The sequence below is a fragment of the Hypomesus nipponensis genome, chromosome 16 (genome assembly GCF_054491055.1).
Source record: "Hypomesus nipponensis isolate SF chromosome 16, ASM5449105v1, whole genome shotgun sequence".
Classification (NCBI taxonomy): Eukaryota; Metazoa; Chordata; class Actinopteri; order Osmeriformes; family Osmeridae; genus Hypomesus; species Hypomesus nipponensis.
Genome location: NC_140376.1, coordinates 7,803,228 through 7,817,444, shown reverse-complemented (window position 1 = coordinate 7,817,444; position 14,217 = coordinate 7,803,228). Strand labels below are relative to the sequence as shown.

Sequence of the window (14,217 nt, the reverse complement as noted above, 5' to 3'; positions counted from 1 at the left end):
TTCCTCCTTTGATTAATGCGAGATGCTTGCAGATGTGTCTTGTTCTGGGCCTACTGCAGGTGTTCACGAGGACTGCCAGTCTGATTAGAAGCGTCTACAACATAAAAAGGATCATTTCCAGAGGACGCCAATGGTATGGGACACGGATCCTCCTGACGTCATGCAATCCAACCTGAATATCAGTCACGACAACCATCAGTGTTATTGTTACAAACTGGTCTGTCAGATGTAGTATGTCTGACACAGATTGCCCTATCTCCTCATTCAGATGCGTAAACTGTTTTGGTTTTTTCGCCTTCGTGGATCTACAGGTGCGCCATGGCAGACGGCCAGCTCTACGCTGTATGTATGGAGATAACAAGATATGAAGATATGACAGAGGTAAGCCAAAGGTAGCTGTGGACTGTTGCTGTGGCCAACACAGTATAGGCCTAAACACAAACCAGGCATCAATTATGTGATGTCACGCAGTTTCGTTCTTTCATCGGAGCTGTAATCATATGGCGCAGGGATGTAAACAGTCTGCACGTAATTCGTCTGGTTATACTGCAATCTGAGCTCTTTGTTTTGGGTTTAAGTAATGTAAAGTTAAAGAACGCAAGGGTGGAGTACGGCCAGCTATTTGGGTTGTATACGATTATTCGCATGCGCTTGGAGGGGAGAATGCATAAAACACAGCCGTGATATCTGACCTCTGCGCTCACGGTTCAAGCTTCCCACGCTCACGAGCAATGGCCTGCCATGCAGTCAGTTTAGAAAAAAGTGAAATGAAAATGTTTAATTTCTCACTTGAGTAAATGTTCTATTCATAGAACGTACTTCCCCATTTCGTAAGGCTGGCATGGTAATGCCTTCTCTGAAGAAGCAGGCTCGTAGACTGGCAGTGAGACAGGCTGTAAAACAAAGCAGCCAGAAAGACAGACAGGTAAGACGAACATGTTAGACCTCCTACTGTGCCGTTATTCCCTTCCCTCTGTTCCCATCCTCTCTCACCTTCACTGTCGTCTTTTACATATCAAGCAGAGGGACATAATACAGCCAATAACAGTTCAAACTTAGTCTGAAGTCACACTCGTTTGGTGCAGGAATGCTGTGTGTCATGTGACACCAACACCGGCTGCAAACTGCAGGTCTCTGATTAGATAATATGTTCCCAAAAAAACGATTGTACTGCTTTCATGTGATCTCGTTTCTCCCTCTCCCTCCTTTAGGTATAACCTTTTGGGTACCAATCCATGCCATTTAATTCACCCAAATAAACGTTCAATAAACTATTGTTTGGAACCCATCTCTTGGCTAAAGCAGTGTAGAATTTGGACTTGCCTGATATCAGTATAGACCATGGCGTCACACCCAAATGGCCTGTTTGAGGCCAATGCATCTCTGATTCTATAGAAAACACGAATCTAAAACTTTCACTGAAGAGGAACTTTGTTCCCAGTTTGAGTCCCTGCTCAGAACAAATGATGCTTCGGTGTCTGGTTACTTCATCATTTTCTCTTCTACTCCCCCCACCCCCACCCCCCTCTCGTTCACCCCCTCTCCTCCCCCCTCACTCTCTCTGTATGTGGTGTGCCCCTGTGCCCAGACAAGGTCTATCTATATCCAGCCTCTGTAATTATGTAAATGTAATGTTTGTATTTATAGTGTTCAGCCGCAGGACTCTGGCAGGGGCTCGGTCACAGCTGGAAAACATTGTGATCACAGTCACATTGTCGACTGCTCAGGCTTATTCGCCGTCCGTGTGGACCAGCAGTCCACACAGAGGGATTTCAACGTCCCACAGGTGGATTTTGAACTGGCAACCACCTGGATGGCAACCCAAACCTCTGCCGTTAGAACAACGTCTATTGGGATGCAGGCGTTCTCATCTCCCTATGGGTCAGTCCCGGGCTCTCAGTCAAATTCAAAGTTAAGAAAGGGTTCATGTTGGAAAGATAACGCCGAGACAGGAGTTACGTTGTTCTGTTATTTTAATATGTACAATAAAATAAACTATTTACATTATATAAAAGATATATTTACATGGCAGTTATGCATTTACAGAGGCACAGAACAGCACAAGTCTTAACGCCAAAGAAAGCTAGCCCTTTGACAATCGTGTCACATTGAGATGGACAGTCTGACATGCAGTTCAATAGTTTAAGACCCTGACTTCAAATGTAACTTAACAGATATATGCACACACAGAACATTCAATTCAAGCTTCAGAAAGAAGACCGGAAGGCAGTTTTAGATCAAAAACATTGTCTGGAAGCTTATCTCATCTGCTGTCTACAGTCATAACATAAACATTTGATTGTTTTAGCCAGTAGAAAATATGGCACTCGTAGGATGCATATATGTTATAAAAGGCATCAAGGCACTATCAGTGACTACCAAAATACATAATGGGAAACAGTTTGCTGCTGTTAAGTTGATTGTCTGATTCCAGTTACGTCAGAGGTACGTGCATAGGGCCAGCCTGCTGTGCTGATGGTAACACCGTGGAATGCACCTTTAAAGCCCAAATATTACTCGATATAAACAGTAGTACCAGCTACACAGTTCAAAAATATGTTTGCATAGAGAATTCCGATGTTTTGTCAAGTGTGAGTACGTTGTCATGCTGTTTTCCTATTCCAAAGTAACTTTAAATAAACAGAAAGTAAAGAAAAATACACATTTTGGAGACAACGGTCTAGGTTCTCGGGTTGTCTCTGTTGCATAGTCCCTTAATCGTATGTGATTCCTCACATGTGTCGCTTCATGTGCAGAGCGAGGTGATCGGACCTCGAGAAGGCGCGTTCGCAAAGGTGGCACTGGAACGGTCTGTGGCCGGTGTGCTTGCGGAAGTGGCGAGTCAACTCATCGGAGCGGGCAAACTTCCAGCCGCAACCCTCCCAACTGCAACAGTATGGCTTCTCGCCTGGAATTACAAAATAATAACAGCAAAACATTAGTAATGTTCATAGACACATTTGCACGTTACAACAAAACGCTTATGGGCAGATTTAAAAAGAACACTTGGAATGCGCCTTACCGGTGTGAGTTCTGTGGTGAGCTTTTAAGTGGGAACTCTTCGTGTAAGTTTTGCCACATCCAGCAAAGGTGCAGGTATGCGTTGCCGTCCGCTTCCTCGGCCAGGACCTGCGACCTCTCTTTGGCTTTGTGTCCATGATCTCCAGCGGAGAGGACGGTGGGGTGAGCAGAACCCTCTGGCTAGGGGGCTGCATGGCCAGCCCGTCCTCGTACAAACCGAACTGGTGTGCGCTCTGGTACGGGAGCTGCATCTGCGGGCCCGGGGCAGAGTGGGGGTGTGGGTATCCCGCTGCTGAGCGGTAGCTCTGGGGGAAAGTCATGGAGTGGCAAAGCTGGGTCTGGCAGTCGGAGCTCATCAGGTCATCCGGGCTGAGTGGCGGGGTCATGTTCCCCGCTGCCTGCGGGGAGTTGGCCAGCCTGGGCTGCTCGTACGACATCATGCAGGATACGTTGCCCTCCTGCTTAATTTTAGGACAGCTCTGAGGGACCATGCCAATAACAGGTCCATAACCGTCCATGCTGGGCTCCACCTTGATGCCCTCTGCAAAGTCCTGAGCGGTAAACGGAGAGGAGCGGACAAGGAACCTGCTGTTGATGTTGCTGTTGTTTCCGGGCAGCTGGTGGCAGAAGTTGGTGTCCACCTCGGAGCGGAGGAGCTCCATCAGGCTGTTGTTGTAGGGTGGAGGCGGGCTGCTCATGTCAGGCAGAGAAGAGTAGGCTGACTGGGGCATCCCGTAAATGCTGTACTCTCCCTGTAGTCCAGCCCCGGTCCCGGAGCCTGCTGTGCTGTCTGTGCTGGCAGTATTAGCGAGGATAAAATCCAGATCAAGGAATTTAGCCAGATCTTCGTCGTCTTTTCTGGTCAGACAGTTGGCCATGCCGCCGTCACCTACGGCACAGCTGGAGCCGACACTTCTATTCATGTCGTCCTTCCACCTCTGCAAAGAAAAGCATATGCCAGTTTAATGAAATGATATTAGAGTCTAAGAAGAAGCGAAACATAACCTGGATATGAGAACAAAGATGTCAAGCGGAGATTACCACAATATAGGCTACCTGACTACAGATAGAGTACATATAGGCTACCTGTCTATCTAACACTTGTCATCTCTATGAAAGTGTTTTCCAAAAATGCTGCAAAACGAAAAAAAAAACAGTGTCAAGCACAATACTTACATTCTCCCAACATTTTTCCCGTTGGTTTGCAAATGTGGAGATGGATGGTAAAATGGTCCCAGTTGAGGCCATTTCCATACGTTGTAATGGCAAAAAAGTTATCGTCTTTCTTTGATCAAACTTTTTCTCTGTCTATCAGCAAAAGCGATGTAGAGTCCACTCGAGAAACCTTTAGCAGCCTATAACAGCCCTAAAGTAATGCTTCTTTCTGGAGAGGCAGTTTCAGTCATGTGCTAGTTTGATAGGTTGGAGTTTCTACCTTATAAATATTGTAGCTGAAAAGCTGGACCAATTGTAGGCTACACAGCGGAGGAAACGCGTTCAGGCTGGAAATACGCACTAGTTTACCCTAAATATAGCCGTATATAAAGCCAGTTCTCTTCGAGAGTCTGCAGTCAAATGCTTTCCCTCTTGCGCTCGTGTGCGGCTCTTAAACCATGGAAGCTTGGACCCGCCCATCTTGCCCGAAGCCATAGAAACGAGTTTAACAAGTAACGTTTAATGACGCGTACTGCCAAGACCGCCCCCTCTAGTAAAAAAAAAAGAAAGAAAAAAAAAACCTGTGAGCATTTAACACTTATCATGAGTTATGACATGAAACCGACATTGATTGACACACCCACTACGGTGTAGGTGAACATCCAAGGCAGTGGACTAGCATGCCGCCCTTATTCCTCCGCACAAACATTTAAACATAGCCTGGGCCTAAAGGAGTATATAGAACCAAAACAGCTTCTTTCACAGGGACTGATGCTGTGCTGGAAAGAAAGAGCAGAGGTGCGCACTATTATGATATTGCCCCTAATACCCCTCCGGTCATTTGCGTAGGCCTATATAATCATCCCCTCCTCCTCCACCTCATCGTCATCATCCCTGTGAAAACCTCGCCACAGTAAACTCTGCGGCCACGCAGGCGCCAGGTACATCACAACCTTTTCACCCCTTCAAACTCTCCCGTTAAACTCACCATTAAAACCTTTAGCCTCCTTAAGTGGCTATTCAGGTGCTAATAAGGGCCCGTGAGCGGCTGCTACGGTATTGTCCAGCCTGCCTGATATTCACATTGGTATCGGGTCACGTCTTGAGCCAGTATCGCAAACAGTCGAGTGGACGTTCATTTCTCTGATACCTTTTCTTATGCAGTATGTAAACAAAATTAACTTCACATTTTTGAAACCGATTTACGGGTATCTTCAAAAATGTATTAAACCAAGATTCATTCAATACCCCATAAGCCAAAATCTCTATCGATTTATCAGTGTCCAAATGATATATTGTTTTCACTGTGTTCCCACTGTGTGCATATCATTCACTTGGCAGGTAAAATGTGCTCCTATTGATATTTTCAGTTTATTTGAAATCTGCTCCTGGTATGCAATACTGGGGTCGATTTCTGTGCTCCACTTGTCACGCTACTTTAAAGGAATAATTAGCTTAGCGTTGAAAACCAGTCTAACTTCCAGTTAACCCAGTCCATTGCTGGGGTGGGGTGCTGACTAATGATCATACTTTTTTAACATAGCATATGCATACAACTATAAAGAGATAATTGTGGATCAATACATGATCCATCAGACTGAAGTGGTTATTTTCATGTCTGCAATTCAAACATCATTGTCATCAGTCCTAAAGTTTTATTACTGTTATTTATAACTAAAAAGAATTAGAACATGGTCATCATTCCTAGTAAGTTGAACTGGCACTGCTGTGCATGCCAGAGAAAGTTAAGTGACGTCTTTTGGATAACCAGAAATAAGATGCCTATTCCAAGTAATTAAAGGAACATATCTGAATATTTAAGTTGGACAAAAACATCTGAGAGAAAAACCTAAAAATAGATTGGACTCGGTGTGCTCCTGAAACACATCAGGAAATAATAGAGACCAAAGTACCTGACAGGGATATAATCTGATGATAGGGTATTTATAACCCATACACACCAAAGGGAGACAAGCAGTTATGACCAATTATGTTTCAGAAAAACATAGACATAGGGGTGTGCCTTTACTGAGCAACATTACAGCATGTTCTCGCCACCGGGCAAAATTTATCCTGTACCGAGTGATTGACTTCACCTCCACTTTGCATGTCTGTGGTCGTGACCTGAATTTCCTGCTTTATCTTTGGGATTGTTTGATGGCAGCTTTTGGCTCCGTCGACGAAGCACATTGCTAAGTCACGTGGGAATCCTGTCATGTTGCTGCACACACATCAACTGTATGCATTCCGTACATGAACAGAACGTCTTGGCATCATTGATGCCACAGTTTTCAGGTATGTATCTATTTTTTTCTCCAGAGGTTATCCAGTCAAAGTGGATGTAGTGCATCAATTGTTCGATCCAAACTGGGTGGATGACCTCCCACCGTCGCCATGGCGTTAGCAAGAGTGGTTTCCTTTTGTTTCATGACATAGTGCTGATGACGTACGGCCGTAGTCTGTTCACCAGCCAGCCATTGTTGCTGTGAGAGTGAGGGGGGGCCTGTATTTCCCTAGACAGCCAAGTTCATCGACTATGTGTGCTTGTGTCTGTGTGAGAGTCCATGACAGCTCGTGCTTGTGTGTGTCTTGGTGGGAAGTATGTACGTGTGTTTGAGTTGTATGTGTGCATGAGTGTAGGAGTGTGTTATCCTCAATGCACACCACTGGGGTAAGAGCAGCGAGTAGACAATAGGATGACTCCTGGTTTAGGCATGTGGAGGACCTCGATACGCAATCACAATGAGTATAATTCAAAGAACCATCCGTCATAAACCTGACATGGTTTTCTTTGTTTTCCGACAGAGACAAAAAGATCACGCGCACATCCGCACCCAGGGCCACGAAAATTGGTTTATTTATAGCAAAGATAACGGATCATCTTTCTGGATTATTTGTTGTCGTTACCATGTACACAAGCGCAAGATATTTTTTTTGTACTCATCTTCTCCACCCACCACCCTCGTCCCCCACAGACCACATGCGCACACACATTAACCATATGACTACAGGGGGGGTGAGGTGATTCAACACTCATTATCCTGCAAAGTCTCTCTGGCCTTGGGCCCTTGCTTCCTGATTTGAGATCAGATAAGGAGACTTCCCTGAAGCAGAGTTAAATTCTGCGTGCGTGCGTGTGTGTGTGTGTGTGTGAGTGTTCGAGAGACGTCCAGCCAGTAACGTGAACTCAGAGATCACACTTGTACCGCGTTTCCATGTGTGGGCAGAGAGGGTTACGGTTCATTTGAAGCGATGAGCTTTGACTCGCACATTTCTAACATGAACAAATATACCTGTAGAGGTGAAGGCTTAGTGAGAGGCTTTAGATTTTTAGACTCAAACAAACATTAGGCAAGGCAATTATGCAATTTGACATGAGCCCATCGTCTCACCCACCTCTACCAGAGCGACCTACATGAGGGTGGCAAGTTATGCACTAGCTAGCCTCTCAGACACATGTTCTTGATAGTCTCAGCAACGACACAGCACATTTTTCTCCGAGTGTTTTCCTCTCCGCTGTTCTCCCCCCACCCCTCCCCTCTCCTCCTGTAACAACAAGGTGCGTTCCCAGGTTCGGTAACTCAGAGGACTGCCATGTCCGCGCTTGCGGTGGCCAGCACGTTTCCCCGGGGGTTAACAGATGGCGCAGAGTTGAGCTGATTGGCGTTTCGCAACCGTGGCTTATTCACCGGATCAACATGGAAGACACACGTATATCTGTTCAGAGGTCCGTCACACCAGTGGCCCACCACCACTCTTGTCAGAGGCGTGTGTGTGTGTGTGTGTGGTGATCTCCAGACAGGTCGCTGTGAGACTGTATTTGGCGTCATGATGTCACGAGAGGCGGGGGGGGGGGGTAGGGGGTGGGGGGGGGCGTGTAGCCTGAACTCTGTGAGATCTGGAGCCAGAGCAGAGTGAGATGGCTAGGTCATGTGGTCATCAAAGTCCTTACTGCTGATTTGCCGACTGGCGACAACGACTTACAGTCTGTTTCTCTCAGTGACCTGACCCCCCCTGTCTTTATGGATATTGTTTTATGACATACCATCAGTATATTCTATTGTCCATACTAACTGCATGATCTATCTTCCATATGCTCCCTGGCACGGCCCAAAGTTTAAGTCTCATAAAGGGACGTTTCTTTCCAAATGTTGCATTTATTAAGGTTTTATAAAGTGATAATGGCATGTCTCACGCTTCTGCCACAAGCAGTTCGAACACATTTTCAGTCGAGAGGATGGAGACACACGTAAGTGCTTTGGAAACACACACACACACACACTTTCTAAACCTTTGTTTGGCTTTGTACACAATGTGTCAAGGACAGGAACAACAACAGGCTGTTATCGGTGCAAGGAGCCTGGATGTGGACGGCGGAGTGGAGAGATATCAGACGGTTATGCCCGAGTCTTATCAGAATAACGTGTTTCCCATAAAAGTCCCGGAGTTCTTATTAGAAGCAGACGGGACTTCTCTGCGACTGCCAGTTTCGAAATGCCTGGTTCGGATAGCATCGGATTGCATCGCATAGTTTATGTCTTTGTTAAGTTTCTTGGAAACACCTGCTCTCCCTTCTCTCCTTCCCTCTGCACGGCAGGAAAGCCGTCCCGTGTTGGCTGTGTGTGTGTGTGTGTGTGTGTGTGCGTGTGAAAGCGAGCGTTCAGGAGAGGGAGACGTAGAGCGCCGGAGAGAGAAGGCCAGCCATCCCCCTTTCCCCGTCGGAGCGGGGGAGCGAGTGAGAGTGCAAAGGCTCCCTCGCCCGCTCCAGCTTATATAGGCGGGTTATTTTTAAACCCACGCCCCTCACTTCTTACAACGCTTCCTCCCGGCCGCTCAGGAAGGCTGCTTGGCTCCCCCTTCCTGCTCGCACGCCGGACCATTCAAAGGGAATCGGGGGAACGATAGCGCTGAGACGGCCGGGCTCCGAGAGGGGAGGGAAAAAAAAGGAGGAGGCGGTGGTGGGGGCGATGAAGGAGGGGGGGGGGGCGGCGGGGAGGGGAAGGAGAAAAAAAGCCAGCCTGGCTCGTATACAGAGTCTGACAGAACCAGTCTCTCGGATCCGGGTCTCCTCCAGTTCTTGTTAAAGTACACCTCCAGAAAAGAGGAGGAGGAGGAGGAGGAGGAGGAGAAGGGGGGAGGTATGTAAAGAGAAAACAGCGATAAAGAGCGAGAGATAGAGAGAGGAAGCAGCAATTCAGAGAGATTGAGAGAGGAAACGACAATAGAGAGAGAGAGAGAGAGAGAGAGAGAGAGAGGGAGAGAGAGAAAGAAAGAAAGTGAGCGAGAGAGAGAGTGCATGTGTGTGCCCTTGTGTGTGTGTGTTACCTCTGGAACAGTGGCAGAGATATGTGTGCAGCTTGGCAGCTTCTGTTGACATATTTCTGCTCCCGGTGGGGGGGGGGGGATTCCTGCGTTCTCGGGGGGGGGGGGGGGTCTACAACCTGGCAACCCTGAGGAATGCCTCCCCTGTTCCCCTTGACACAACACTCACTCTGTCACAACACCCAGCCACACATCACAGGGCGAGACGCGGAGGGAAGGCGAGAGAACCAGAGATCGAAAGGAGACGAGACAAACAGAGAAAGGGCTAGGGAATGGAAGATGGGACTAGACACCAAAGACCAACGACTGCTCACGGAACAGGTGACCCCTCTCTGACCAATGGCGATCACTCATTGATAACCAATGCCTTTCCTTCGATCACACGATGTCGTCGTCGAAGCACGAATGTTCTCGATGTGATCGCAGTTCCAGTGTCAAGGGCCTAAAGGTGTCCTGGTGTGCTTGTTTTTTGACAGAACTTTCATCAGGAGATGTTTAGAAGGTTGCAGATCTGTTAGTAATCTATGGGCATTATCCAGTTAGAGAGGAGTGTTTTTATTAGGGATTTAGCCACTGCTCGCGGTGTGTGTATCCACTGTTTAAGTAGGTGTGTGTGTGTGGGGGGGTTTGTGTGAGTAGGTCTGTGCGTGTGCAGGCAATGTGTGAGTAAGCGTGAGGTCATTTATACAAGGCCCATATAATAGGACAGTGTTCTCTACAGAGTGTGTGTGTGTGTGTGTGTGAGAGAGAGAGAGACAGTGTGTGGGCAGATACACACACACACACACACATACACACACATATAGACATCTTTAAAAAACAAGAATTGCCAGAACAACAGGAGTGGGGCCTCGTCCAATGGTTGCCGGCCTGGAAAGACACCATGTGGATCTTATTGGTCGGTTATTCACTGAGGGAATTTATTGGCTGTTAACACTTCCCTATCACACAGGGCCCGTCGCTCCACAGCCCCGGAGCCTAGCACTGGCTGTGGGAGAGTGTTTTCATTCTTTAGAGGTGAAAACAGTGTGTACGTGGTGTGTGTGTGTGTGTGACGAGTGCTTTCTATTCATTGAATGAAAACGGACACCGTTCCTCGTTCTCTGTGTTTCCCTCTGCTTTTACTCTGTAGTTGCCTGTCGACATGGTAACTACAACACTGCCAGGACCTCCAGACCACATGAGTGGAAACCCTCCCCGAGAACGATGCCATGTCTGTTTACCGTGTATCTGTGTGTGTGTGTATGTGTGGCTGTTTATGTACGTGTATGACTCCGTGTGAGCATGTGTGTGTGTGTGTGTGTAGGGGCTGCTACAGCGAGCGGACGTGTGTTTGCCTTGGGCAGAGTGCGTTTGTCTTCTCAGCAGCGCGTGGCCCTTTGCCCGGCGATCCCACCGCGTCGGGGGCCCCCGGCAACATGAAAGAGAGGGCCCTCTCTCGCCCCTCGCCCCTCACCTGTGACACTGGGGGTCCGGGGGCCCAGGTTGGACTCAGTCATGCCGGGGCTACGGCCCAGCCCAGCCCTCCCCCACAGCCCTCCCCCCCCAGCAGAGGCCCGCGGCTGGGACCGGTCCGAGACCGGGACCTCTTCCCACGTCCATCCCCAGAAAAACCCAGGGGATCCACAGGCAGAGAAAGAGCGACCGGCGGTCACCAGGGGCGGGTAGATCAGAAGGCCGGGTCGACATGGTCGGCACTGGCAGGGGCCGTGTGATTCCAACGTTCCTAAGTCTACCCGGGTCCAGACCCCCCCCCCCCTCCTCCCCCTCCCCCCACACACACCCCTTTTCCCCAACTCATGAAGTCTCTAAACCGCAAAAACGCCGGAGCACGCTGCCAAAAACAGTCCTCCCTTTTTATTTAGGGGGGGGGGGGGAGGGAATTACAGAGGCAGCCGTTACAATGCAGAGTAGAGTTTCTGAAGCAGAGAGGCAAGGATTTTTTTTATACACAACCTCGACCACAAACTCGCACAAACTCTGACATGTCGCCTTAAACTGTGCCAGCTGTCTAAATATTACCGCCCGGGCTCCAACACAGGTCCTCTTTTACTCTGTCTTTGAACTCTCCATCGTACGACTCCAGCCCCTAATGCTGCCTGGCGTTTATAAACCAGAGAAACTGATGTTACCTCCGCCACAAATTAAGGAGGCATTCCTAGGTTCAGGGGCCAGGAATGTTTTCCACACAGGTCCTGTAGTGGAACAGTTGACTTTGACTTCCGGTGCTAACAGGGGGCAGCCCTGGGACAAAATACTAGTCTTCTGTCATGTACCCTGGTGTGCACTTGATTTATACACCCGAACAACAATCGAAACCAATGCAACAGCTCCAGAAGTGCCAAACCAAGATGAATGCAAGACAGGGGCAAATCCAGGGACAAATCCTTGAAAAATGTATTCTTCGACTTATTTCAATACGTATTGGACAGATGTTTTTGCCTGTGTGGTCTGTTTGATTTTTATTGTGGTTTTCTAGGTTGTTCAGTTCCGTCTTAGGCCAGAGGAAAATTGCCCTCAGAGTTCCAGAGGTCAACCAGGTGGACCATCCTCAGCCCAGACACGGCTGCTGGACACATGGGGACATGGGGGATGGCCCTCACGCACTCTTCATCCCCCAGGCCTCTCTCTCTCTCTCTCTCTCTCTCTCTCTCTCTCTCTCTCTCTCTCTCTCTCTTGCTCTCTATCTCTCTTTCTCTCTTTCCGTTTCCACGCCTCCCGTGAATTCACAACGGTTCACCCAAAACTGCAGATAGCAGCCGCACAGCTGTGTCACTGTTTATATTGACACTCTCAATATTCTCTATGAACACTCGCAGCGTCACCTCAAACAGCGGAGCGTGACTGAAAAAGAAACACGTCAACGAAAGGACGGGAGAGAGAGAGAGGCCGAGAGAGAGAGAGAAACCCTGGGTTTGACTCATCCACAGGATGGGGGCAGTGTGTCTGTATCAGCGCACGACAGTTAGCGACTTCAGCGCCGAGGGTGGCAGCGAAAACCTGTGTCTTTCACTATGAGTGGTTAGCTCGGGATTCTCACCTCCCATCGTGCGCGTGCGTACGTGCGTGCGTGCGTGTGTTTGCGAGGGAAGAGAAGCGAAGCCCCATTGTAAGACTCTCTGTGGTTGAAACAACCACACATCCGGCAGCAAGCCCGCTCTCCCCTACGATGAAGCACTCTGTTCGAGCACTGGGTTTGCACACTGCAACCGTGGCACACAAACACCCTCCCCCAGATAAGGTAAGGTCCAACAAATTCTCTTGCAGATTCTTCTTTATCGTGTCACAACGGCTGGAATCTTTCGATACACTTCCAAGTGTTTCCGATGGCACCACACCATGAGCCCAGAGACCACAGTGGAGGGACTGGGTTGGTACACACCCAGAAGAGCTCCTCTCAGCTATATACTTCTAGACCATTCCTCAGCTTCATGTAATGAACTGTTCGGGGAGCTGTAGAGCACCACAAGTTAGGAAACGTCCAATATAAGTGGTGGAAAGAGGGATAGAGGAGAGAGAGAGGGAGAGGGAGAGAGAGAAAGAGAGAGAGAGAGAGAGAGAGAGAGAGAGAGAGACAGAGAGAGACAGAGAGAGACAGAGAGAGACAGAGAGAGACAGAGAGAGAGAGAGAGACAGAGAGGGAGAAAGAGAGAGCGAGACCGGAAAAGTAAGAGAGGAGAGACAGAGATAAAAGAGAGAGAGAGAGAGAGAGCAACAGAGAGGCAGAGAGGGAGAAAGAGAGACAGAAAAAGAGAGAACGAGAGCAGGAGAGAGGTGGAAGGGGAATATTTCAGGGTGGTCTCTTGACTGTCCAAATATATGGGGTAAAAACAGACTAAACTGCAGGTGGGTGGCTTCAGGGAGTCACACACGCGCGCGCACACACACACACACGCTTACACACACACACACGCTTACACACACATGCCCACACACATTCACATGCCCACACGCACACAAACGCCCCCCCCCCCCCCCCCACACACACACATACATGCCTCCACACACACACCTAATGGTGTGTTTGTGTTTGAGTGCCATGCAACATTTAGAGTGGGTATAACCCAATGAGGCAACATGCTAACCAGACACAGGAAAGTAGCACTTCTGCCTGTCTGTGTTAGTCTTAGCTGGTAAGGAAGAGGAAAAGAGAGGTCTGTGCATTGGTGTGGCAAGATGATTGAGTGTTTGTCCAGTAGGCCAGCCAGACACAGTTACTGTGGTAAGAGCAGGGGGTCTAGGTAGGAATAAGTGGTGTCTTGTTTAAGTACTGATGTGGAGACCGTTTAGGGCATCGCGTATTTCTACTTCGACCCTGTAGTCTGTTCCACTCACCAGTCCAACTCTATAACTCCTGCCCCTATTATGTATTTGCATGAAGGATGCATGAATCGTGTTGTGTGGTAGGTTAGACGCATGCTGCGAGTCGGACTGATCAGATGTCCGCGTGTGCGTCTGTGTGTCCGTGTCTCCGTGTCTCCGTGTGTGTGTGTGTGTCACGGTGACGTTGGTTTAGGGCCTGAATGACACGCCTACAGAGGTGGCACATGGGAATGGAGTTTTAGAGGACGGCTCCGGTCTCTACTGTGAAGATTTACTGTTAGACACACACGCGCGCACACACACACACCCACTTGCGCCGGTACAGTGGTGGCGTTGTTCAAAGCTGTGGGTGTTCTTCAGAGCCATCCATTAGGCTAGCTCTCTGCTTTCATGATG

General features: G+C 48.6%; 1 protein-coding gene and 2 long non-coding RNA genes across 4 annotated transcripts; 1 reads left to right on the top strand and 2 right to left on the bottom strand.

The window, feature by feature from the left end:
• LOC146254662 (uncharacterized) lies at positions 1-1,962 on the top strand. Of its 2 annotated transcripts, none has more exons than XR_014731517.1 (4): positions 1-133; positions 312-381; positions 813-925; positions 1,648-1,962. It is a non-coding gene; the product is annotated as an uncharacterized LOC146254662 (long non-coding RNA). The 2 variants fall into 2 exon arrangements; XR_014731518.1 differs by having other exon boundaries at positions 66-133; positions 269-381.
• Positions 47-1,082, bottom strand: LOC146254663 (uncharacterized). Its single transcript, XR_014731519.1, has 3 exons — positions 994-1,082; positions 790-893; positions 47-94 (listed from the first exon to the last, which is right to left on the bottom strand). It is a non-coding gene; the product is annotated as an uncharacterized LOC146254663 (long non-coding RNA).
• On the bottom strand, positions 1,956-4,609 carry klf2a (Kruppel like factor 2a). Its single transcript, XM_084676292.1, has 3 exons — positions 4,198-4,609; positions 3,023-3,959; positions 1,956-2,908 (listed from the first exon to the last, which is right to left on the bottom strand). The coding sequence occupies exons 1-3, from the start codon at positions 4,273-4,275 to the stop codon at positions 2,733-2,735; spliced, it is 1,191 nt and encodes a 396-aa protein (XP_084532418.1). The 5' UTR covers positions 4,276-4,609; the 3' UTR covers positions 1,956-2,732.
• Positions 4,610-14,217: the final 9,608 nt, after the last annotated feature.